Source organism: Botryllus schlosseri, chromosome 14 (genome assembly GCF_051294905.1).
Source record: "Botryllus schlosseri isolate E-star chromosome 14, Bs_hap1, whole genome shotgun sequence".
Lineage (NCBI taxonomy): Eukaryota > Metazoa > Chordata > Ascidiacea > Stolidobranchia > Styelidae > Botryllus > Botryllus schlosseri.
Genome location: NC_137249.1, coordinates 1709108 through 1732673, shown reverse-complemented (window position 1 = coordinate 1732673; position 23566 = coordinate 1709108). Strand labels below are relative to the sequence as shown.

The following is a 23566-nucleotide window of genomic DNA, read 5'->3' as shown; positions in this document are numbered from 1 at the left end:
ATTATTTTGTCTTGTAATATCACATCTGGTACACTACTAGATAAATAATCTAATATGTGCCTTCAACAGTAAATTTTTATTATTACGAGGCTTTCAATGGAAAAGCCCTCTGATAACCATGTCTCAACTTACCCCCACACCTCAATTATTGTATAAACGTCAATAAAAAAATTATCTGTGTACTACTTTTCAGAGGTGCATGATTACACTGCTAATATTGCACCCTACCAGCTCCAGTAATGTTGTTTTATAATATGAAGTACTATGATAGGTATGACCTTACAAACATGAATTCACATAACTGACACAGACTACGAAAATATAGTTCTTGGCATTTTTCTACCCAACCTCAAATCTGTTTGCCTTGTTAATATGGTAGGACTATAGATTGACATTATGGGAACAACATAGTTGAAGGAATCTGTCCATCAGAAAATTGTTCTATGAAAAAATTGCATGTCTCATCTTGCTCTGTGTCTCATCTTGGCCTCCTCTCCCCAACATTGAACAGAACAGGAGATAAATAACTTACATATGTAGTTACAGTATCATATGATTACCATAATAATTTCATCATTTACCTGCTCGCCTTCTCGTTGAAATATGAAATATACAAATCCATCCACGCCATCGGTAGCGAAGGCGTAATTGTACAGAATGTTATACATGCCGCCTTCACTGATCTTCCTTTCAGACGGTTCCAACAACTCCGATTTGTCACCTATCGCAGTATCAATTGCATACCCGAAGATGTAATTCTCATAGGTGGCATTGATATGAAGGCTTCTTGCAGTCACCACATTTCCTTGGGGTCTGAGAAAAAACGCGATTTCATCCGACAATACAAAATACCGAGGCTGCTATAATCATTACTGGCACTCTTGAAAATCAATTTATGCCGACCAATTCAAGTTCCAAGACTCACGCATAATAATTCTCAAAGGTAGAAGCGCTGGTAGCGGTATACATCACAGGGTTGTATACTGTCGGCCCCTCAGCTATCACGCCAACACTAGTGCAGTTTTTATCAAGACAAGTCACAGGAGCATAGTCACGGTAGACACATTTTTCTTCGGATTTGCAACGGTTCTCGGCCACGATAGCACTGATGTTGGACATGCTTCGAGCTTCACATATACCCTGAGAAAATTCAAATCAAAATTGGAAATATTGCACATGATGTCAGAGTTGGACACAAAATTTTTAGCATTTACAAATTAGATTAGAATTAGAGATATAGCTGTACAGTGTACACTGTACAGTTCTTTCCTAATTGGATTAGAATTACAATTACTGAACTTCCTAGAACTATCTAGGTGTCCAACACTGCGTAATATACTTTGGCAGCATTCAAATCATAAGTAGCACTCCTTCAAAATTTAGATAAAATGCTTAAATGCACATTGCGATTGAAATTTCTACCAGACAATATCCAAGTAGAACTTTCCAAAATTTATGTTGAAATTTCAAATTTTACGAGAACACATTTTACTGCAGTTTCCATTTCATAATCAAATACATTAAATCCTTACAAGTCTATAACTGACACAACTGCAGAAAATCCCAGTCAATGTGCCATAAAATATTTCACAGAAATTTTCCGGTTTAGATGAGACTTTTTAAATTTTCAAGTGAAAGATATTCAAATTGATATGTGACTGTGATTACAGTGCGGTAATCACTTTGGGCCTTATTCAGCAAATACTAACGGGGCGAAATGATAAATCCTATAACTGAACCAACGAGACTTACTGTAATACAATGTCAAGTCAACAAAATATGTTGTAGAACAGTCAAGAGTGATTATCTAAGATCAAAATATAATCCTACTACTACTAAGATTGTAAATTGAAACAACTTCCCAAATACGTCAGTTGAGATCCAACAGATCAATGTGCATAAGGCTGTTAAAAATTAACTTTTTTCCTGAATCTTGCTGTGATTAAATCGTTAGGTTGCCTTAAAAAACGACGCACACCAAATTTGAATTCATTCCAACCAATAATTGCGGATTTCGTTCAGATTGGAAATTCTGAATTTACCTAAAAGAAATTTGACTCAATTGCAACCCGTAGAAGCGGGGTTATAGCGGGGTTATTTGATTTTTTCTTTGATAATTCTGGGGTTATCCTTGATCGGGGGATAATCGAATAATTATCATTGAAAAACTCAAATAACTCCGCTTCTATGGGTTGCAATTGAGTCAAATTTGTTTTGCATCTATTTTTAAGACAGCGCAACAATTTCATGGGGTTGACAGAAAAATTTGAAAAAAAATTTTTTTGGCATTTTGGGGTAAATTCAAAATTTTCAAACTGTACGAAATCGGCGATTATTGGTTGGAATGAATTCAAATTTGGTGTGCGTCGTTTTTTAAGGCAACCTAACGATTTAATCACGTAGCCAGCAAGACTCAGAAGAAAAAGTTTTTTTTGAACAGTCTTGTGCACACTGCACATACTTACAAACTGGTAATTACAGTAATGGAAGGAATGTCAGCGTAGTAGACTGAGGCTGAACGATTAAAAAACATTAAAAAAATATAAGAGAATTAATTTGTTCAGTACAAATGTGAATGACTATCATAAATATTCTTCGACACACCATGACACCAGACCATCTTTTAAGAGTAATTATCGCATGGAGGTAGCCATTAGCAATGTCATTCCATGTCATTTTACAGGGTCTTGCTTTGACAATTACCCTATGGTGAGTCCCACAGGAAGAATATACAGAAGTCAGTAGCCTTGTTATGACATCCAAAACTACCGTACATGCAATTATACATACAGTACAAATCACTGGTACTTGAAACAATCATTGTAGCCTATAAAAGAGTTTTTTCAACACCGAAACTTGATGTTTAATTACCTCGATTAATATGACATCATTAAAAAGTTGATAAAAACTACAAACCAACCTGGTACACACTACCACAGACAATTATGCGATTACTTTGCGTGTCCATCAGAAACAGCTTGTTATAATTGTCTGTGAGATTGAGCACTGAGTCTGGCTTATCCTGACATCTACCATATGGAAGACAGCGAACAGAATCGTTAACAGGTCCAGTCTTCACTTCAATAAGAGAAATAGGATTGAGATTCGCATCCAGTTGATATAGTCTGAAATATGTCACATTAATGAGCTTGCTTTAGCTTCAGTATCAGTGCTATCAATAATTTTATTAGCACAGAATATGATCATAGATTAGTAATAATGCACACACCTGTTTACGGCTGATATGTACAATGTGTCACTGTTATTATCAAGGAGTATGTGGATTGGAGGATGCTCTTTTTGTAGTTGAAACTTGTGAGTAATGTATCCATCTGAAGCCACCTGTAGTCCATGACTGAATCCAACCACAAGACTCAGGAGCAATGTGGCATAGCAGACCATCGTATAAGGCGCACCACTATCTAGAACTAATTATTGGATTCTTCCTTTTTCAAACATTTACTGCCAATCTGTACCAAATAACTGCTATTCAAGATGCTGAAAACATTTGTAATTGAAATTAATAAAAGTACAATGAACTATTATTCACAAAATAAGCAAATACTTCAACAGTACAGGTATATTTCATTTTACGGATGTTTCATTAAACAAATATCGATCATGTGTAATAAATTGGAAACATTTAATTAATCTAATGCATGCTATGTTTAATAGGGATACCATATTATTATGTCCTTTTTTTCGAAGAAAAACCAAGGATGCCCAAATGTTATCTTTTTTCGCAAATCGTCCACTTTTATTGTCGTTAGTGTTAGTCGATGACACATTTACAACATCTAAAAATGGTAATATCGGCAGAAAAGACACGTGATAACTAGCTCTATACAGCCTACGATTGATGCGAAGGTGAAAAAAAGGTTAACATAACGTAAATTAGCCTTGGAAACTGGTTTGCAGGCACTGGCTCGGGAAAATGAACTTTTTATTTAGTCAACCCACGAACGATCACCATCTCCCGTAAAATTTCTCCCAGTCTAATGTCACTTGTAAAAAGGGGTCCTCTTTCTAAGATCTCAAATATGGAAATAATTTATTAGCGAATGAAGAAATATTCCACAAATAAAGCATCTTCATGGTTTCCATATCACAAGCATGAACGTAATAAGTAATATGGAATATACTATAACTTATAATCAGCGCAACTGTGACCTTTACATTATGTGCCAAACGTATAACACGTATTCAAATGTCAAAATGATACAACTCGTTTAGATAGGAATATCAATCTAGGCGTCAACACATTGTCAGCAAAGTAAAATGATTCATGTATAATGACATAATAATATCTATCATCTTTGTGTTGTACAGGTACATGTGACTCGATCGGAAAATATTCACGTTAGAAAGCAAAGCTACTTAAGAACGAGATTGATCGAACTTCTGATGTTGAAAGCGAGACATACTCGACTTCAGGAGCTTAAACCAAGATGTTAAGCCCATGCAAGATAGTGATTTAGCATCGTGACTTCAAAAATTTTAATCCAGATAAAGCAGCATGTTACAATTACAAGTCATTACTAAAAGTGGCGGATCAGTACGTGGTTATATTCTTTCTTATTGAAAACTCTAAATGATCTACGATTTTTGGACATAATACTCAAGATATATGCAATATCAGCAGACTACTTGTTTCAGTTTGATTGCATTTATCACCTGCCGGTTACAATTTTGAAGTGAAACTGTCACTGAACTTATATCATCCTATATAGTCACTCGTGGTAATTTACAGGTTAATATTTAGCGAGAAACAGTGTTAATCAGAATGGGGGGCCTGCTGTCGCATTGTCTCGGGCAAATACAAACACAGAAATAGAAAATCTATATTAGTCAACCATGCAAATCAATAACAGACATAGGAAGAATGAAATTGGGTACAATGCGATATACAGATAAGCATACCCCTGACGAGTGTCAGCCGAAAATATTCGGGTTCATTTCAATGTGAATATACTATATAATTAGAAATGCATATAGCAGAGACCTCAGGCTTGAAATAACAGAAACATTGCAGCGAAGCCATTCAGGCCAGCAGCATCTTACTACAGGAGATGTTAGCCTCAAAACTTCAGATTGACTGGATGGAACACTATCATCCTTTTTGTCCAATCAAGTAATAAACCTTCAAGCCCTCCCTCAAAGCACATACGGCCGCGAATTATTTTCCTAAAATTAACCCAAAAAAGAGTCAGTTTCAGTCCAGATCAACTGCAGAAAACTGAGCAGAAACAGGCCAGAGTTCAGCAAACAAGATAGCTTAGAGGCTATTCGTTTCTGTAGGAAAAAGATAATCCAAGGTTGCCAGATTATACCGAGCTGTGACGGCCAAACATGCCCAAGTGCTCTCTGCGCCCCGGTTATTCGGAATTTCATGCCAGTGACGTCATATTTTGTGATATGATTGTTGATATACAATGTTCTTTCCAATTCTCTACTAGTTGATGATGATTACCCCGCCCTGACAAGTGTCAGCCAAAAATATTCAGGTTCATTTCAAATGTTGAATATACCATTCAACACACACGCAACTTCGTACAGATCTGACAGTTAGAAACAGACTTGTACACACTATCCTACTAGATTTCAGCTTCAGGGATATATAGATATTATACCTGCTAGATTTTTTCAAAATGCGCAACTACTCAACTATTCAAAAAAACAGCAGTTAATTGATCGTCAACTAATTATATAGATTGAGGTAGTTTGTATAAGACAGGTGACAATTGACAAAGCTATTTGGTGCCATTTCCGGAATGCGAGTGGCGCATAATCTCCAGTAAATGTCGCCGCAGTCAAAATGGCTATAGATGACAAACCTGGAATATTCAGTGTTCTGACTGGGAGCTGTTCTACTGCAGGTGTAACACGGGTATGCTTTGGGTTCCGTTTCTAAGTTGTCATATCGTAATACAAAATAAACTGAAAAATGCGGCCTGCCAAAAATTTTATTAATCTCGTCCAGAGTGGAATTGGTAACAGCGTCACACGCAACTTGAATGTTTCCCTAATTTTAATATGCAAAATGCAGGAACCCCTTCTGTCACGCGCAACTTATTGCCAAAAGCAAACACCGTTTTCAGTCTGGAATCTCGTAAGCTGCAATACTCGCCTGCAACTGCAATACGCCTTATACTCGCCTGCATTCTAGTCCATAATAATGAGCGGCGATCTCTTCACGCGAAACCTACCTCGTAGGCTACGGTGCCTACCACATTATGCGTCAAAGCCAGAGATATTTAGAACTCTATCCCTGGTCAAAAACACAGCGGAGGGGTAATCGGGAAAAGGCTCATACTGTCTATATCGTGCACTCAATCTCACCACCCTGAAGACACGAAAAGTTAAATAATATACATGTATAGCGAACGCCTAGGCTCCCGCCGACAACACGGGTTACGCTACTCGGTCACGCAAACTCGAACAACATCGAGCCGCCCAAGGAAGAATAAGTCGCTATGCTTGAGAGACAACTAACGGAGATTATGCTGCGGCATGTGAGAAACTGCTCTTTTATAACCGAAGGAACCAACACAGGTAAATAGTTTAATCAACCACTTTGCACTACCTCAACGTTTTGCTATCTTTTGGATTAATATTCTTCTGAAGTTACTCTAATAACGTTACGTCAGTGGGATGTATATTTCCACGAGACGGAACGGAAACTCGGGTTGCAAATGCGGAAATGATAGCTTATTTGCCTTTAATGGCAAGTACGAGCGAGCAACCGATATAACAGTAATCTGTAAGGTGATACAAATATCAGTTGCCACCGAAGTGAAAGTATGTGGTACATTTTGTTCGGCTGTATGTTTTTATTTAGTTCACTTATTGTGAATAGAACACTCCGCACGCCTGAACATGAACGTGAAGTGGCTACGACCCAAAACATTTTAAAAGTCTTTAACTGGATCAAAGTCAGCGGGTCCGGCCTGGTCTACCGAAGATTTGATCGCATAACTGGTATTGGGGGCTTCCTGGATAGACGGTCAGCATTCCGGAATGGCGCTAATTGGGAAAATGGCGGTGCTGAATCGATAACCTGACGGCTCCTTGGTATCTCCAGCATGCAAGCACCTCAGTGGTACATACAAAAATACATTTCCTCTAATCCGCCTCCATTACATCTGTCTGTTCTGTGAAACGACGATCAATAGGGACGTGAAGTCTCGAAACCACTGATCTATTAACACAGATCATTAAGGAAGTAATCTACCGCAAATATTTCCTAATCTATCATATCACCTTCAGACTCAACTGAAGTATATGCATATTATGCATATAAGATGACCAAGATCAAGTGAACTCAGTTTTACGTCAACAAGATATTCAAGTTCATTTAGCTGCATTTGACGTTGTGGCTATATAAAGTCAAATCTACAGTACACTTGACGTTAATAATATAATCATGTATTAGATCAGTATCAGTTTAGTACTATTTTCATCATTTCAAAACACCCCAGAACTGCCATACAATGAAAAGATAGGAAGGTGTCGAAACGACTTGGAGTAGTCTTTGGAATCAGTCACCCACCTAGGCCTAGGCGAAGACGAGTAGAGAAGAGGCATGCACATTGCACAATTGCACATGCACATTGCACAGTTCACACTGAATGAAAAGTAAAGCAGAGAATATAAAGGCTGCCGAGTGAAATAAACCTCTATTTTGTGTTATATTATTTCGTTAGATTAATCGATATTTTATTAGCTCAAACCACAGCGTAAGATACGAAGATATAACTTGCGCTGTATGGCGCTCTCGAGCCAAAATTTGATTCGACAAGGCCATAAATTCTGCCAATGGCAAACATGTATTGGATAATTGAAGAGCTTCTTGGAGGTAGAGAACTTCAATATACATTGGATACTTCTGTTTAGAGGGAGAATATTATCGAGACGACACGTTTCGCGTCGTCGGGAGAGGCCGTTCGCGCATTCGTTTGAGTGCCTTGGAGTCGACACCAACAGAAGTTCGTGCACTACCTAAAAATAGTACGTTGAGGTCAGGCGATGCCGTCGCCCCGATTATTCGACATTTCACGCCGAAGACGTCAAATTTGGCGATGCAATTGTTGATATACGATGTTCTTTTTCATTCTCCACTAGTTGCTAACGATTACCCTCACCCCTGACGAGTGTCAGCCGAAAATATTCAGATTTATTTCAATATGAATATATCATTCAATTGTATATTGAAGTTCTGTATCTCCATGAAGCTCTACAACAGCGGTGTGACGGTGTCAAACTCAAAATGAGTCTCGGGCTGGATTCAGACCTTCAAATGGCTCGCGGGCCTGACCATGACCACTGGACCAGCCATAACAGATTCCAACGTGTTACCTCGTTTCATTACTTTTCACTTAAATACTTATTTAATATTTTATATAGATATTAGTTTATTACATTGTACAGCCGAATAGTAGAGAGAGATATGATATTCTTTTTCGCCTGCACCATCGAGATGCTTTGACGACGGAGTTGTGATACGGCCGTGAGGTCATCTAGTCTGCGCCCCCGTTTTTTTCTCTTCCATGCTATCTGTGATTGCTGAGCGCCTAGCAGGATAGCTGCGGATACCAATTTTCGAGTCTTTGGTATGACCCGGCTGACACTCGTCAGGGGTAATCGTCAGCAGCTAGTAGAGAATTGGAAGCAAAATTGTATATGAACAATACAGGGATATTTAGATATCCCTGCAGCAATCTGTCACAGAATATAATGTTCTTTCAGAAGATATGCAATGGTCTTTCCAGGTGTCTATTAGTTGCTGACTATTACCCGTGACGAGTGTCAGCCGGAAAATATTTGGGTTAGTTTCAATAAAATCCGGGTTCATTTCATTGAACATGCTCGACATTTGCAGTCTTGAGGGATTATTTAATGGAGGTGTTTCCTAAAATGAGATCTCAGCATTAGCTAGAAATGTTCTGGAAAATATATGCATGTTTCAATCTACTCATGATTGCTTCGTGGGCAGGATGAAATTCTCTGTCGGGCCGTATGTTTGACACCCCTGCTCTACAAGGTTGCTAACTTTGACCACAGCGTAGCTGCGGCTATTTGTGGTAATTCTACGTTAGCCTGATTTACATCAGATCACAGGATACAGGACTTCCGTGATTAGGTACATAGGCATATAATTGTTATTCGTGTAGGACAGTAATAATTGCATATATATACGTGCTGAGAAATAGATTGAAATTCCTTGGTAACGTCCCATACAATTTGAAATGATAGAAAATCAAATATAAAACCTGCGATAGATTGACATTGATGTCATTTCTCATCTCATCAAGTTGCTAACAAGGGCGTTGATTCATCGCGTATACTTGACATGCTGTCATCACTGGCAGTTGATCTCGATATGGACGCATCATTTTGTGCGGTATCACTTGAGATTCGTAATCTATCATAAGAACATATTATCATGAGTAACAGGGTAACGTTCAACGCCAAATTCACTCCAACCATGATTGGGAGGCCATCAAGTGATGCGAGGGACGCGGCCCATATGGGAGCGAGTATTTGGCCAATTCCTAACGAGACCATGCGTATTCCTTGGTTAAAAGCTTGGGTTTCTTTGCTGGTTATTTTGGAAAACAAGGAAGCCTGTGAAACCCAAGCATAAGGTAGAACGAGTGTCAACAACGCCACGGACGCAATGAAAACTGGGAAAACCCATGAAGCTTCAACCTGATCGGGTCTGAGTCTCAAATAGACAAACATCGTAGTATACAGTATATAAATGACCACGAGTCCAACCACACCATACAATAGCATAGCTCGATCAGAGACCCATTTACTTAGAAACGAGAGCGACCCGAATCCCACAAGCACGACCACCCCACCCCCGACAAACAGGTAGCTATTTTGTACCCCTCCCCAACCGAAAAATATTTTAGTCATGGGTGTTAGCGCTGTTTCCATTGCTGCTTGCGAAAATACTCCTAGGAAGTTTGCAGTAAGGCACACGATCACGTCGTCCCGTAGAAATTCCTCTTTGAAGCTACGTACGTACGGCGTAGCTTCGGCAGAATTGATGTTTGCGTAAGTATTAGACGATGATAAATCTTCTTCACGCGGGTTGGAAGATATTGCAGGGTCTTTGTAAAGTATCACCGTGAATACAGTGTGAAAAATCCATACTGCAGTCATTAATAGCCCGGGTGAATTGAAACTATTCACTTCGAAGGGGCCTAAATTAAAGCTAATAGATTTCAGGAATATATTAAATCCTGGACCAATTACAAGGCCGGCTTCTCGAAGTAAAAACAGCTTCGAAAATGCTCTTGTTCTTTCTTCATCAGTTGTCGTGAGTGTTATCACTCCATATATAGAGGAGGCAGCTCCCGCACCAATACCAGCGATCAATCTCGCCGCCAGTGCCATGTTTTTGTTGGTACTTGCAAAGTACATGAAGTTACCGCCGATTTCAAATAGATTCCCGACGATGATGCACGTCTTAGAAGTCTTTGTTTTGTCTGAAATTCGCCCGAATATCGGAGCAGATATCAGCCCAGAGAGACTGAAAGCAGACACGACTAGTCCTAAGTAATATTGCTCGGCTCCTAAATAATGCAGGAATCCGTTGAGGGTAGGTATGATGACCGCATATTCCACTCCGCTCAGAAAGAAATACAGCCCGGTGCAAATGTCTCTCAGCACAGCAAGGACGCGAGTCATGACAATCCCTGTTGACTTTTAGCCCTGTAATTTGAAATAGTATATCGGTAATCAATGTAAGGTGTAAGGTTAAGCGAAGACCGAGTATAGCTTGCAATGAATATTGGTAGCTTTTTGTCGCGAATCAATTTGAAAGAATAATGCACACTGCATTTGCACAGCTATCGAACTAACCTTCAATGTTCCATTGCAGCTTGACGGATCCGACAATGAGCTATCTATATATTATATATCTTCGAAAAGAAGCGTTATATTAGCTGCTATTGTCTGTGCTGCCCTCTCTACTATACGCTAACTCGAACTGAATATTGTTTGGCTAGCTGGCAACAGCAGCGGTTACAATATTCACCTCGAACGTACGGCCGCAGGTCGCGCGCTTGTAGCTGGATATGTTTGATCGAATGAATAAACATCCAGTCTATTGTTCAGGTATATTATTGGCACAATTAAAGTCGTGACATGCGTGTTTTATCGGCATTAATTAAGCCCTCAGCATGTAGCGGTTAGTGTAGCCGTAGCGATACATTCCTCGGCTGCAACACGCTTGCGGTTTATATGGCGTATAGACATTAGGCAAGGCAAGTATTGGGAAGAAAATATTAAGTACAGCAGCTCATACCTGCGTATTTTATCGTTTGTATCAATAGCCTATCGCGCGCGGCGTGATTTCAATGTTGCAGAATTTTCGATGACGAGTTAATTGAAATCTGCAATACCCAGAATGACAGCGTTGAGAATATACCTTTACACATCCCGATGAAAAGCCTCGATGCGTTTTAATGTGCTGAAACCACGCTCGGATTCTGCGGATGAAATCGGGGTGGTCAATATGATATTTAAAAAGCTAGTTGCTGCAGCAAAGTTGATAGAAAGCGATTTTTCAACTATAGGAATTTTGAAAGCTCCCCAGTGGTTACTACTTCGGAAAAAGATGTGTTGGAATATATACCAGTCAACTCGAGCCGAGTAATGTCGTTTGCAGTAGACCACAATGCTTCATATCACGATACTCAATTTCCTTCCAAGTAGAGACACTGCCTCTGGCATCAGCAGTGTAAAGTGTATAACAAGGCATCCTTATACCTCAGCTATTCATGTTTATCGAAATACGTTTACGAAGAGCTAAGAGTGCGCTTTCCTCCCGCGTGTAATTAGATCATTTGACAATTTCTAGCCTTAGCTTTACCTCTAAGTATTGCTCCGTACTGCATCAACGGCAAACGGACCAGAAATTCAGCACGATTCATGTTCGCACTTGACCTGATCTGCAGACATGACTATAATTCGAGATCCTAACCGGAAAGGTCAACTAGTTCAGACACATACGCCATTGCTATCTCACAGATTGGGCCTGTCATATTGAATCTAACGCTTAATTTTGAATAATCTCTGAAGAACTAAGACGGAAGCAGCCTCGGAATTTCGGTTTCGGAACAACAGAGGAGATTTTGGCCTTGAAACTGGAGACTGTGTGACACAGTCCAAACGGCTTACTGTCGAGAAGTCTGCTGCGAAATCGACATTGGAAAATATATTACCGAATATATACGTGAATGAAAGTCGTAAACTTAGTACACTATTACATGACATCATCGAGAAGTAGCCTCGTGACTAAGGCGATTTTTTTTACCTAAAAACGGAAGATTTTGACCTAAAAAATCAAACTTTTGACATTTTTTTATTTTAAAGAACTTAATTTTGACCTAACGTATGCAAATTAGGCGTTTTCCCACATAATGTAAGAATTGTGCTACTTATCTTCATTTCTGGTTGGAGCTGTCTGTCCTTACGAAGTAGTTTGACTCAAAACTGACAAATTTTGACATGAACAAACTTTATTTAAACGAAATCTGACCGTATGAAGAATTCCAGTATAGTCACATATTATGGTAGAAATAATTGAAATTTGTTGAAGTACAACTAAAGATACTTTCCCACATTCTCGGGTAAAAAGTGTCTGTCCCTACTAAGTAGCTTGCCAAGAATGGAGAAAGAACGTTCAACAGCAGCAGTTGTGGGCTGACAACACTGAAATTGTGCTTCTGCGTATACTGCTGGTGACACACCGCGTTACTTCATTCTGACAATGTTGCCTACATCACATCCCAATTTTTCATCATGCGCTTCTTAATATAAGAATGATGCATTGCCCAAGAAGTCTTTCTTCAGTTTGGATATTGCGGTACGTTGACCATAACACCATATCTACCCATTCGTTTTATTTGACCGTTTATGATTCACAATGAGCAGACAACTGGCCGTTTCCAACGGTAGGCCTATCAAGTATAGGCTACAAGCTGTAAAATAACAAATGATAAGTTCACCGACAGTGCAAAATCTACGATACAAACGAAATGCGGGGTGCAAAAAATTTTGACTTTGTAAACAATTTTGACTCTTTTTGACCTAACGCTACAATTTTGACAAAATTTTGACTTTTTTGACATGTGAAAAATTCGCCCTACACATGGCCCATTTCGGCATGGTACATGTTACACCAGGGCCTACGATACGCCCCGAACGGAGCAACACCGAATTTTGCGTAAAATATACTTAGGCATAGGCTGATCAAGTGATCAGCTGTTAGCCGTCATCGAAAACAAACTATAGCTATCGTGCTTGACAGGGGGAGGGTATATTGTAAGCAAGTGACTTGAAGGCCACAATTTCACGGTGAGATTGACATTGGAGAATATAAAATAAAATAAAATATTTTAATTCAAACCGAGAATGTTAGTAAACTGTTTCATGATATCATCATCTCAGCACATATCTCAGTATGGATCACATCAGTTAACGTTAGCTTTTGCGTGAAATCCGCAATGCTAGCTAGCTAGGCACATCTCTACTATATTCGACCTGGATTTCGAAATTACTGCCCTAATCATTGAGCGTCAACCTTGAGTCTTGGCACGGCGTTCGATGTTAAAATCAAGAATTACCGTGCAAATGCTAATGACAGATCAAGGTATGGAGCATCGTTAAAATCAATACAGACCAATACCGGTTTCGCGTAAAATCTGTTAGCGATAAATGAACAGTCAGCTCTCACTCGACTATAGGAAACGAAATTACCACCCACATAGTTCAGTGACAAACTTAAAACTAGGTACAGTGTTCGATACTAACATTAAGACTTACTGTGCCAAATGTCTGTAAGGAATATCTTCAAAATAAACGGAGACCAATACCGGCTTTTCAGTAAAATCTGTTTGCGATACATTGACGGATCAGCACACACTCTAATTCGGATAGACTACATCAAAACTAAGTACCTCTATCGCATGCAGAGTATTGATGATTATCGGGATATGGGACTTCTCTAATAAATGCAGAGATTTGATGATTGACCCATCTGTACGGAATCAGCTTCTTGATTGGTACACGGATCTCCACGTTTATTCGCGATAATCCTTGAAAAAAGCGCTTAAACCAAAGCGGGGGTCCTGGGCGAACGCCCACCTTGCCCACCCCAAAAGCCACCACTGCTAATATTCGAACGATACAGAGAAGATCAGCATGTGGCGCAAAATCTCGAAGCGGCCAATCATTGACGGATAGCTCTGGCTCGAAGGCGAAGGCCAAGCGCCTCTGTGACTTCACTAAAGCTAATCTTTGTCATGTCGACACCATCGCAATTAGTAAAAAATATTTGAGCATCATATTTAGGTCAATGACAGACATACAAACTCGACAAGTCCCACTTGACCGACTAGGTTTGAGGTTGAGCTCCAATTAAGTCATGACTTATGAGTAGGGTGATTTTTTTGACATATCAAAATAAGTCAAAATTTTGTCAAAATTGTAGCGTTATGTCAAAATATTGTCAAAATAGTTTACAAAGTAAAAAAAAATAGCAATCTGCATTTCGGATGTATCGTAGATGTTTGCACTGTCGGTAAACTTACCATTTGACATTTTACAGCTTGTGGCCTACTTTATAGGCCTACCGTTGTAGGCGGCCCATTGTCTGCTCATTGTGAATCATAAACTGTCAAATGAAACAAATAGGTTGACATGGTGCTGTGCTCAACGTACCATAATATCCTGACTGACGCGAGACTGCCAAACTACTTCGTAAGGACAGACAGTTCCAACCACAAATGAAGATAAGTAGCACAATTCTAACATTATGTAGTAAAACAACTAATTTGCATGCATGAGGTCAAAATTTGGTCAAAGTTAAGTTTTTGTAGGTCAGAAAATGTCAAAACAATCGCCCTACTTATGAGACATACGTTTTTGGCCATTTCATTCTAATTTTGGCAACGCGCTATTGGAAAACGCATTGGCTGTAGGAAAAATGCAAATTTGAGGTATATCAGTATCTGTTTATTGATAATTTTATTATTTCAAAACACCACAAGACTGTGATACAATGAAGAGATATTAGATGTCGAAAGGACTCGTAGTAGCCTTTGAAATCAGACGCCCACATGGGTCTATATACCTCGACGATGCAAATAAAAGGCATGTACAGTTGCACACTGGATGGAAAGAAATATAAGGTGTAACGTAAAACGACTAGTGATGAAAATGAATGACGCATGTGTCGATTCGATAGGCAAGGTTGATATGTCAGATCGAGGTCCGGTAATCTTCAGGACTGACATTCAAGTACTTCGACTTGAATGTGGACGGGGAATGCTCGACGACTGTCGGTGTCGGATAGCCGGCGAGATGCTCTGTTCCACACTTGAGGCCGGCCATGATAGAGCGATGCGTTTTCTTGTATTCCGTCCTGATCACATTGTATTTGTTCGTCGAGGACGCGCGTGTGTTGCACTTATGCGCTTTTGATTCGGAGGTGAGGTAGTCGTTGACATTTGTGGGACAGCGGCGTCAGACCGCCAGCAATTGAGTGGCTCTATGGAGATTCTGGGACGTAAAAACCAAAATGACATAACACGTTTCAAACTTTTGTGTTATCATCAAGACCCGCGAAAGCATCATAATTGTAATCGACGTTAGTAGTTTTCCGTGTAACGGTAATAACAATTGTAATCACGAGTTTCAGATGGGGAGATGTGGTACCGATGGATCAAAAATTGGAAAATGATCGCTGGCCCCAAAATGTTCACCCGAAAACAGCAGATCTTTTGCTGGCTCAGCACTTTGATACAAGCTCTACCTATCGCGCACATATACATGAATATCCGTCTTTTCAAAAAATATTTATGGACGTTCAAAATTTGTTGCTCGAACGTGTCATCGGTCCCCACCCGGTGGGTCCAATGGCACACGACCCGGGGACCTATGACACATATAACCTAAAAAACTCAGATGTGACAACTTTTCTTGCTCAGTATTATAATCTAAGCTACAGCAAGCCAAAGAAGAATGTTTGGTCGCAACCATCAAAACATAAAATAAATATTAACTCAAATGTTGTCATAAAATCAATTTTCGATTTAGGCTCGGATTTATGAATTTTAGGGTACAAAAATATTGCCCGAAAATCGACAGTGTGACTTCCAAATACCTCGTTATAGCGATAAAACATCATATGCAATTATTACATAAAGATCTTCTGTACGTAGGCATGTTTCATTTGTTTCATGATTAGTATGCTTGATTATTTTGCTTGATTTGGTTATTGTATCATCGGTCCCCACCCTACGAATTTTATACATGAATCGAAAAAAATTCCACTCAAGGAAAGTACTGATAAAATAATAGGTGCCAATATATAGCCTGATACAAACCCTACACTTCACAATAAAAATAATTGCTGGTTTGTTCGCGTTGAAGGTTACAAAGAAAATTGTATATGTCGATCTAAATTTACTTTAGACCCCCCAAAACAAAAAACATCTGTGAGAGACCCCATAGCTCGCGCACGTCGAATTTTTTTGTATGTGAGGAAAGATTTTGCCAGCATGCAATTGTAGACAAGTTCACGGAGTGTAAGCATGGAATTATCATAGAGAATTTTCAAAGTATTTTCGGTCCCAGTGATCCATCGGTACCACATCTCCCCATAGTTATTGAATGCATTGACCAGACTTGGGACAAACTAGCAAATAGTATGCTTTTCCTAATTATATTAGGTTTAGAATTACAGCTACTTGGGCTACATAGTTTTTTTTTCACAAACTTGAGTAAAATTATAATTATAGCCTACACAATTATTTCCAAATTAGAATTAGCTACACTTTTTTTCAAATTAGATTAGAATTGGGATTACTGAATCCGCGAAAGCTTGGACATTGCATCAAGTTCCGTTAATATCATAGTTCATTCTTATGAGCATTCGAAAAGTAAATGTCTGTACAGCAAGCTTAGCCCGTTTCGCACTACACCCACTAAAGTTCTCGCGTATTATTTATAGGAAACCAGGAGTTAGTACAAAACTAAAATTAGAGCATAGAAAGATTTCACTCATTATATTAGAATTAGATTACTGGCATGTCGCTATAATTAGTGTAATTACACACTGACTGCTTATCGTCTTGCGTTAAAATCACGCGATTCATGTTTTTATCATTTTCGCTAGGTGGCTTGCTGTACGTTCTGCGCGACAAGAGCTCCGTGCGCGGCATGCGCGAGATATTCAGCCTTGTTCCTCATCAGCCCCGCAGTCAAGTCGAATTTAAAGGGAGGTTTACTGAGCTGGGGTTTAGCAGTTGGGCGTATTAGGACACGGAACTCTATAAAAGTGAGTAGTGTTTTTGGAAAGGTATATTAGCTGCTGGTTTTGGAAAGTCAAGTTAGACATTATTACAGTGCGAATCACCGCAAGTCGAAGTAGAGTAAAACTATAATTTAACTGGATATATGGCCATAGATTTATGTAATCTTAGGCATATTAAGGTATAAAAATTGAAAATAGTTTATTTCGCGACTTTCTTTATGTATTAGTGAGAAAGAAAATGGCGTTGCTGAAGGTAATGGAGAACACTATGTTGCGTAGGTGCACGTCATCGTAGACCGAGCTTCAGTTACTACCATAAATTTGGCGATGACACGAGCAGTCGCTATCCAGAGCGAGTGTGCAAATTTCAAATCGATTATAAATTGATTTTTTGGACTATATGGCCGATAGCAAACAGCGTGTATGAACAATTGAACATTGACCAACGTAGTATATCAGATATATTCCTTCTTGACCAATGCATATGATACACGCTTAGTTCACGAAGGCTCAAGAGGATCCGGTATATTTCGAGGAGTGCATGGTTTATTACGACGTTCCGTCCTTGGATTTAGTAGTGTATCGCTTACGAAATATTGAACTAATTATTTCGACAGTTGGTTGGCGGGTACGTGGAATACGCGACGTGGTTTTCATCATGGTGATTTTCTATGCAACACCCAGCCTACCCGGAATTCAGTGATCCTAATATTACGCGGTCAGTGCGCAGTAGTGTTGTTTCAATGTAGGAACAGCAAGCTTACATCCCTGTTGCAGTAAATATCGGACCAGATATGACGCGATTCGTGGTCTCAAGTGACTGCATGAGGCCTAACATACTAAACTACTCGCAGATAGAACTTACGCATCGTTACCATCCGGACAATTGCTATTTATACATAGAAAGTCCATTTAGTTTTATTCAGGCCGCTAACGATCCCACACGCAGTTTGCATTTCATCATAATTAATTTAATCACGGTCAACAGGTTTTGCTCACTCGACTGAATGAAATTGCCAGAAACTGTCAGATAGCTTACGCAACAATCTTTCAGTGCTGTGCGAGAATCGATTTCCCGTTAACGACAGAAAGTCATTATCAAACGGTGTATTTAGTAGCTGCTGCTGGCCATCTACAGTATATTTTAGTTAACAGAGCTGATAGAATTGCTGTGAAGTTCTGATTCTATTTATCTTACTAATAACAGGCCTAAACACGATATAAGAACAGTTGTATGATAGACTAGGTAGTATGCTTTTGTATTGCTTAGTGAACGCGATTTTCATTGGTGGATTCTAGTTTTCTTACATACACGAGTTCATTATAGGTGGTGATCTGTTTTTGCCGTGAAAGTAGATTTGGCTCGATACGTTGGCAAAAGTCAAGATTCGTTACTACTGTCGTACAAGCAGCCTAAATTACATTTTGTTAAGTATAATGCCTTTAATAGCCATCAAGACTTCCGTGCTGTGGGGTTCGGACACTCAGCAATTAGCAGTTAAACGTTAAGGGTACTCACGGGTCACGACACATTCATCATTAATGGCATCACGATATCGTAACATGGGAGTGTAAATACGTCTGTTGGTTGCTGTCAAGTTCGTGCTAATCTAATGTGGGCTATTTTGTCGCTAGGTTGCTTTGATCAGGAAAACTGTAGTAATATCGTCTTTATTGTATACAACAGTGTGTGAAATGTGGATATAATCCATCACCGTGATTCAATTTGCTTTCTCTGCAGTCTCTATGAAGTAATTCGGTCTAATGCTTGACGCAAAGACATAATATTATCCCGCGTGACTATATCTGGACGTGTGTCGTGAATTATGGAGTTATCTGCATTGTTATTGTGCATCATTATAGTGTTGCTGAATGCATACGAGAGTGAAGCAATCACATCAAACAGAGATAAGTGAGTGTTCTGCCAAATCTTATTACCCTTTCATAATATTATGAATCGACAGTGGTTGGCAGTGGTGCCACTCCCAGTGTTTTAACACTAGATCTAGTGTTTTTTCGGTCGTCCTAGTGTTCTAGTGTTTTTTTTTTCGCGTAATTTTGCTAATCTAGTGTTTTCTGCAATTGTGCGAACAAGGAATATTCTAACATTAGACTACTAAATTATACGCTTAATTTATCGCTAATAAGGCGATTTGGTGTCTCTGGCTGTGTTTGGTGGTGCGGTAACAAGCAATTATTACGTAGCATGATGCGCTGTGAATCCGTCTTTATGAGCGAATGTCCCGGAAAAAATGAAGAGCGATATCGCTCTAATTATAGATAACTAACATACGTAGGTTAGTCATCTATACTCTAATGCTCTGTTGTTTCTTCTTGAACTCACTCTGCACTCAACACGACGAAAAATAAAATCAATCGTTCCTCTAGTTGTGCAATTTCCCTTTGTGATATTATATTTGATGAACTAAATGATTTGTCGGAAGAATGGGCTGCTTCGAGAAAGACGCAAAATGAGCTGCAGGTTGTCAGTCAATGCCATCCAACCGAATTTTGGCAAAAATTGATCCATGTGCGTGTGTACCATGGACTCGGTGAATTCGACATTCGGCATTGCCACTTTCCGCTGCATGCATGGAAATGAAGTATGCTGCACATGGACATGGACATCTCCCCATTGTTTAGTTGAAAATGTGCGGTACTGAGCAAGATACCACACAAAAGATACTTATGTGTGATCGATGGTGTACAATCGAAAGATAATTTTTATGATGCCGTACAATTCGAAAGCGACAATATATTAGAGTTACGTACCATACGTTCTCTTTTAAGAGGATGACCTTTTTTTGACTTTTTTGAGAGTGTCCTTCGAGGACACTTTTTTGTCCTCCTTTTAAAGATTTTGTCCTCTTTTTTTGAGAATTTTGGTCAAATTTACGGCCAAATTCGACAGAGATGCCGTAAATCAGCATCGAAGTAACGCTCCAGCTGGTATTTCGAAAGCTGAGCCGGAAAGTTGACCTTTTTTAGTCAACCGACCACGAAGAGGGAAAATTTACCATTTCTTCAGGATTTCTCCCGGATTTAAAACTTTTAAAATATTGAAAATATGTCCTATTTTCAGATTTCCAAAATATGGTAACCCTGCAATATTTGATTTTTTTATTACTCTGTTGAATTCGTTTCATCAATTTTCGTTGAATAATCATGCAGTATATCACACATATGTATCGAATTCACGTGTGGAACACTTCTTATCTATGGATCTGTACCTCGGTCATCAGGATCACTTGACAACGGCAAATTTTTCCTGCAATTTACTAATCTAGTGTTTTTTTCGCCAATCTAGTGTTTTTTCACGACACAATCTTGTGTTTTTCCACGAACCTAGAGTGGCAACACTGGTGGTTGGTTACTGATAAAAGTTCAATGGCGAGAGAATGGAGTGTAATGGTAAAGTGTAATAATCTGTGCATCCGACCCCCGGCTGGCCTGATCAAAGACTCGCTTCGAGTTCTGGTATCCTCTGCCTTCTGGTCAAGCGTTATGTGCGGAGAGGGATATTATGGCATTAGCTCTTCCAATTTCCATAGCCAATCATGTTGACGATGCGGACTAGTAGCAATACGTTTCCACATATAAATACGTTATTCATTATGCACAGTGAACCAAAGTGTAATCAGAATGAATTAACTGCGAATAAGTTAGTTGGTATCATAAAACTTGACATAGTGCGTGGCAAAGTTACGTGTTCAAAAGCTAGAAGCAATGAATCGATTTCATGAACGACAGATATACTGCGACACCACAATCAGTCCAACCATCAAAGGCAATCGAATAGCAATACAATTTGGTTTCGACATCTGTAAAGCTCCCAATGTATATCTGATATACCCGGTAGATAAATATAGTATATATTTCACCATTACTATTATTACAAATACCATATATGTATGTAATTTAGTTCTAGAGAACTCAAGTATGTTGTAATATCGCTCAACGCCGTGTTATTTTCTCGAGTAGCGTTTCTTAAAACAAGACTGAGCTACAGATTTTTGAATACAGTATATCATAATGGATTCAAAACTGTCAGATTTGAGTATATTAAAATGGATTAAAAACTGCCAATATTATTTCGGAAACGACTTATACCCGTGTGTAACTCTTGCCAAATGTACTTAAGTTTCGCGACGTAGCCATGTTCGACGGATTATGATATTTTATTAATTTTATGATGCTTCTGAATTGAGGCGGCGAGGCGATGTCATTGCGTCAATTGAGTCATTGTTATAACCACATACATATATAGTGGTATTGTGAAGTTATTCGGTATCTCCATAATGGTGGACATTTTATGTTCGTTTAGTGTTACGAAATAAACTTTCCTTTGCCCCTGTTTCATTCCGACTGCGTCACTGGAACATAAAATCGATGCCATATATGAGTATTAGGGATGTTCAAAAATAACATATTTTAAAATTTTACTGGCTACTTGATAAAATTATTAGGTTACCGAAAAAAAACGCTGCATACCAATTTTGGCTCAATTCCAACCAGTGGAAGCAAAGTTATCATAGTAGAAAATTTTTGATTTATTTAATATAAATAAAATAAAAAAATCAAATTTTCCTGGCTACCCCATGAAATTGGTAGGTTGTCTGAAAACACGGTGCACAACAAATTTGTCTCAATTCCAACCGGTAAAAGCGAAGTTATTGGGGTACAAAATTTTGGATTTGAAAAGTATAGTATACTTACGGTGGCAAATTCTTTCATTATTTATTATAGATCCACCCACTGTAAATACTATGATTTGAAATCCTAAAGTTTGAACATAAATAACTTCGTTTCTATGGGTTGGAATTTAGCCAATTTACGTATACGTCAAACGTTAAGAACTTAACGAGACCATAATCTTGTCCCAATCCTATAAAGCGTGCAGTCCCACCGGTTTCCAAGCGAGCCACTGCCGGACAGGTGAGCGCAATCCTGTCAACGCAGTTTCACGATTGATCGCTTGCGCACATCTTTGACGCGAAGTATTGTTTCAGGCGGTCACTTTCCGTAAGCATATGTTCTCCCAGGGGCGGAATTTTATGGCACTTTAAAGACGCCGATGCCGGAGCGATGTCTGTGAAATATTGATGAAGGCGAACGCTTTCCATTTCTGCGTTTTCCCACACCGTTTCGCACTCTGCATGCGACATAATATTTCTATTGTATGCCCTCTTTATTGAGCACGATGCTTGTATCCAGACTTGCGACTAGATAGTTGTAGTTGTGTAATTAGACTATTTAAACTTTAAAGCGATATGCCGGTAATATATTTCTTATCTAATTTGTGAAATGTTTCTATGCCCTCATTTTAGTTATAATCTAGTTTCTGGTTTTCTGTATATGCTGCATGATAACTGCATGGCGCGAAACGAGCCAAGCTTACCATTCTCGTGCTTATGAGACTGAACTGAACAATGATTTGATATTAACAGAACTGGATCCAATGTCCTAGTTTTCGAGAATTCAGTAATTCTAACTGTTATCTAATGTGGAAATAACTGTGTAGCTATAATGCTAATTTTTGTCTAATTTGGAAAACTCGTCCAACTCTGCCAACGATGAATACTTTATTAGTGCCATCGACACCCAATCTGTACGAGCCGCTGACGCATAGACAAGGCGTTTGGATTGTAAATTCGTGGTTTCTTCCATTCTCATAGCGATTCACAACTAATGGATTTAATATTTCAGAAATAGAATACGCGACACCTTCGGAATTAACATGAATGTCGATCTCGTTCACTACACAGGATATTCCGTTCTGAATGGGGTATATAACGTCTGATTTACGTCTGCGCAATAATCAATTTTCAACCTACATACTATCGCTTTTCGTCAGGTGTACGAGAAGGCGAGGAAATCAAAGTCAGGAAAAAACATCATCCAGGTCCAGCGAACAAATGGCACCGAACTGATCAGTGCGATGGCTAACGATCTAAGAAAACTGCTAAAGAAGAAACACAACGCTGTCCGTGTAAGAAACTTACGACGAGTGATATTAAAGCAGTGATTCTCAACGTGGGATCGGAGAGTCAGTCTCAGGGGTTCCGCGCAGGTCAACCCTTCGAGATTCTCGTAATAAGAGTCAGACCTATATCGGATGTTACAACCGATGCCGATAAAACCGATTTATTCAGCCGATATTCAAAAGAGATGGCATCTAAGGCGCATTTCCGAAACTTCGGAGCATTTCTTCAAGCAGCTTTACTACCATTGCTA

The 23566-nt window shown here is 39.1% G+C and overlaps 3 protein-coding genes across 5 annotated transcripts in view; 1 reads left to right on the top strand and 2 right to left on the bottom strand.

Annotated features, from left to right (window-relative positions):
• The window catches only part of LOC145456405 (plexin-B2-like), a 42087-nt gene extending 38453 nt beyond the window's left edge, over positions 1-3634 (bottom strand). For both annotated transcript variants that reach the window (XM_080334520.1, XM_080334521.1), the window contains exons 1-4: positions 3230-3634; positions 2921-3125; positions 926-1140; positions 582-813 (exon numbers count right to left, since the gene is read on the bottom strand). In XM_080334520.1, coding sequence (XP_080190646.1) covers positions 582-813; positions 926-1140; positions 2921-3125; positions 3230-3402 — 825 coding nt within the window. In that variant the 5' untranslated portion in view covers positions 3403-3634. The remainder of the gene's footprint in view (positions 1-581; positions 814-925; positions 1141-2920; positions 3126-3229) is intronic.
• A 5242-nt stretch (positions 3635-8876) lies between these two features.
• On the bottom strand, positions 8877-11314 carry LOC145456279 (major facilitator superfamily domain-containing protein 8-like). The gene is made up of 2 exons (XM_080334359.1): positions 10873-11314; positions 8877-10722 (listed from the first exon to the last, which is right to left on the bottom strand). The coding sequence occupies exon 2, from the start codon at positions 10696-10698 to the stop codon at positions 9307-9309; it is 1392 nt and encodes a 463-aa protein (XP_080190485.1). The 5' UTR covers positions 10699-10722; positions 10873-11314; the 3' UTR covers positions 8877-9306.
• A 7703-nt stretch (positions 11315-19017) lies between these two features.
• The window catches only part of LOC145455540 (voltage-dependent calcium channel subunit alpha-2/delta-3-like), an 84664-nt gene continuing 80115 nt past the window's right edge, over positions 19018-23566 (top strand). The window contains exons 1-3 of one of the 2 annotated variants that reach the window (XM_080333521.1): positions 19018-19244; positions 23039-23117; positions 23187-23321. In XM_080333521.1, coding sequence (XP_080189647.1) covers positions 19159-19244; positions 23039-23117; positions 23187-23321 — 300 coding nt within the window. In that variant the 5' untranslated portion in view covers positions 19018-19158. The remainder of the gene's footprint in view (positions 19245-23038; positions 23118-23186; positions 23322-23566) is intronic. The other variant, XM_080333520.1, reaches the window with a different exon arrangement.

Excerpts from the sequence above, each read along its gene's own strand:
- LOC145456279 (XM_080334359.1), bottom strand. The coding sequence starts at position 10,698 with ATGACTCGCGTCCTTGCTGTGCTGAGAGACATTTGCACCGGGCTGTAT.